The 3,017-nt window shown below is 41.3% G+C and overlaps 2 protein-coding genes across 2 annotated transcripts in view; both read left to right on the forward strand.

Annotated features, from left to right (window-relative positions):
* The window catches only part of LOC107753360 (verrucotoxin subunit beta-like), a 4,836-nt gene extending 3,633 nt beyond the window's left edge, over positions 1-1,203 (forward strand). Inside the window, exon 5 of the mRNA XM_016569501.1 lies at positions 4-1,203. Coding sequence (XP_016424987.1) covers positions 4-1,203 — 1,200 coding nt within the window. The remainder of the gene's footprint in view (positions 1-3) is intronic.
* Positions 1,204-1,370: 167 nt separating this feature from the next.
* On the forward strand, positions 1,371-2,159 carry LOC107753361 (uncharacterized). Its single transcript, XM_016569502.1, has one exon. The coding sequence runs from the start codon at positions 1,377-1,379 to the stop codon at positions 2,157-2,159; it is 783 nt and encodes a 260-aa protein (XP_016424988.1). The 5' UTR covers positions 1,371-1,376.
* Positions 2,160-3,017: the final 858 nt, after the last annotated feature.

Here is a 3,017-nt window from a genome sequence, read left to right on the forward strand (position 1 = left end):
CAGAAGAATGCAGTCCAGAAATTCACATGCACGTTTTATGGCGATTTCCAGTTACCGTCTAACCCGACGAATTTTGAAGATGCTCTGAAGGTTTTCACGGATCTTCCAAAACTTCTGGGAGAAAAGAAAGAGCTTGCGGTTCCTCTGAGAGTTTGGCTTTATCCTCTGGACAAACTTCACTCAAGAGCTTCAAAACTTCAGAAGGACATCAGCATGGATCTAATCCTAGAAACTGAATCAGTGGTTGAGAGTTTAAATACAGCTGAGATGAGATGCCGTGATCTTCTGAAAGACTCACCTGCTTCGTCTTTTACCGCATTTCACGATACAATTCTGCAAATGAAGCAAAACTGCTATAAGTACAAACTGAAGCTCACGAAGAGACTCGGCTCTCTGCTGCCAAACATCCGTGGAGACGTGATGAAGGAAACAGCACTGAATGAACTTCTACAAGAACATGAGGAATCTCCCTTCAGAAGATCTGAGCTTGCAGAATGGCTGAAAGAGAGAGAAAGAGAGTCTGAGATCATTAAATCAGTCCTCAGACAGCTGAAAAATGCTGGTGCGCAAGTAGAAGTCAACATAGACCTGATTTTGATGGATCTGGAAGTTGGAAATCTGGTCTGTTTCATGTTCACATCATTGAACTGGTCAGACATGCTGCTTCTTCAACAAAAGGCCTGTTTGAGTCCTTCAGCAAAAGGAGGAAATGATGAGAGCAGCCCTGATCGAAAGCAAAAGTCTTGGCTTAGTCCTGAGATCCAAAAGACCATGAGGAGCAACCTGAAGATGTTTAAGAACTTGATCGATTTGAATGACAGTACATCAAACATGTTTATCGTGTCCTCAAGAGAAATGAAGAATAATCCAGGTTCCTGCATTCTGCTGTATGAAAGGGAATGTGATGAAGCTGTTTGCTTTATTCCTCCATCTCCGCCAGCCTGTCCAGTCATCGAAGAGGTCAAAGAAAACACCGTAGTTGTAAAGGTTCCTCCATCGTGTCCTGATACAGTGGAGATCAAGTTACTGTATAAACCGAAGCAGGACTCAGTCTGGACATCTGAACCTTTGATGAAGGATCAAGACGTAGTTACTCTGACTGATCTGAGATCAGGAACTGAATACGAGATCAAATGTGCAGCGCTGGGGAAACTCAACTACACCACAGACAGTGACGTCATTGAAGTTACCACAGAGGTATGATCATCATTGATCAAATATCAACTGAAGAAAATGATGCTCATTTTTTTCAATCAATCAAACATAAATATGCCGCTTTATGAGAATAAGTAGATTACTTCTCATCTTTGTTATCATTTGCAGCATGTTGTTAATTAGTACTCGGCTCTCTGCTGCCAAACATCCGTGGAGACGTGATGAAGGAAACATCACTGAATGAACTTCTACAAGACCATGAGGAATCTCCTTTCAGAAGATCTGACCTTGCAGAATGGCTGAAAGAGAGAGAAAGAGAGTCTGAGATAGTTAAATCAGTCCTCAGACAGCTGAAAAATGCTGGTGCGCAAGTGGAAGTCAACATAGACCTGATTTTGATGGATCTGGAAGTTGGAAATCTGGTCTGTTTCATGTTCACATCATTGAACTGGTCAGACATGCTGCTTCTTCAACAAAAGGCCTGTTTGAGTCCTTCAGCAAAAGGAGGAAATGATGAGAGCAGCCCTGATCGAAAGCAAAAGTCTTGGCTTAGTCCTGAGATCCAAAAGACCATGAGGAGCAACCTGAAGATGTTTAAGAACTTGATCGATTTGAATGACAGTACATCAAACATGTTTATCGTGTCCTCAAGAGAAATGAAGAATAATCCAGGTTCCTGCATTCTGCTGTATGAAAGGGAATGTGATGAAGCTGTTTGCTTTATTCCTCCATCTCCGCCAGCCTGTCCAGTCATCGAAGAGGTCAAAGAAAACACCGTAGTTGTAAAGGTTCCTCCATCGTGTCCTGATACAGTGGAGATCAAGTTACTGTATAAACCGAAGCAGGACTCAGTCTGGACATCTGAACCTTTGATGAAGGATCAAGACGTAGTTACTCTGACTGATCTGAGATCAGGAACTGAATACGAGATCAAATGTGCAGCGCTGGGGAAACTCAACTACACCACAGACAGTGACGTCATTGAAGTTACCACAGAGGTATGATCATCATTGATCAAATATCAACTGAAGAAAATGATGCTCATTTTTTTCAATCAATCAAACATAAATATGCCGCTTTATGAGAATAAGTAGATTACTTCTCATCTTTGTTATCATTTGCAGCATGTTGTTAATTAGTATCACATTTTTCTTTCAGAGAAGAAACCGATCAGTTATGGGTGAGTCATTTTTTTTTCAGTTGTTTTATCACTTTTTCAGTTATCTACACAATTGTTTGTTTCGTTCTTACTAAATTAAATGGGTTATTTATAATGCGTAATATATATTGGAATGATCTTCTAATGCAGTGTTTCTCAACCCTGGTCCTGAGCACCCCCCAACACTGCACATTTTGTATGTCTCCCTTATCTGACACCCATTTCAGGTCCTGGGCTGTGTCCGAAATCGCCCCCTATACCCTTAAATAGGGCACTATTTGAGGGAACAGCCATTTTTAGTGGTGTCCGAAACCATAGTGGACGTTCTCGAGTGCACTCATTCAATCCCACAATGCACTGCAAAAACGAGTGTACAACTGGTGCACGCTCAACGGCTAGAGAATGCCCATAATGCACCGTGAGAGTCACGCGCCGAATGAATTCCCGCATCTCGCCAGAAGATGACGCCCGCAGCTGAATAATCAATCCGTTCATTTTTACAAAGCGCTCATCCATGGCGTACAGCATAATGTACAACACGGGTATAAATTCATTGTAAATTGATTATTAAATTGTTTGATTAGGGTTTATACATAATTTCCGTGACAGAGTTCAAGATAAATCCTTTAATCTTACTACTGGAGCTGCTAGTTTGCTAGTTTCAAATGATTAATAAACAGCAAGCAAAAACTATGCAAAAGCG

The sequence above is a fragment of the Sinocyclocheilus rhinocerous genome, unplaced genomic scaffold (assembly GCF_001515625.1).
Source record: "Sinocyclocheilus rhinocerous isolate Xijiao unplaced genomic scaffold, SAMN03320098_v1.1 scaffold1042, whole genome shotgun sequence".
Taxonomy (NCBI): domain Eukaryota; kingdom Metazoa; phylum Chordata; class Actinopteri; order Cypriniformes; family Cyprinidae; genus Sinocyclocheilus; species Sinocyclocheilus rhinocerous.

What these genes read in the sequence shown, in the direction of transcription:
- LOC107753361 (XM_016569502.1), top strand. Translation starts at nt 1,377, where the DNA reads ATGAAGGAAACATCACTGAATGAACTTCTACAAGACCATGAGGAATCT.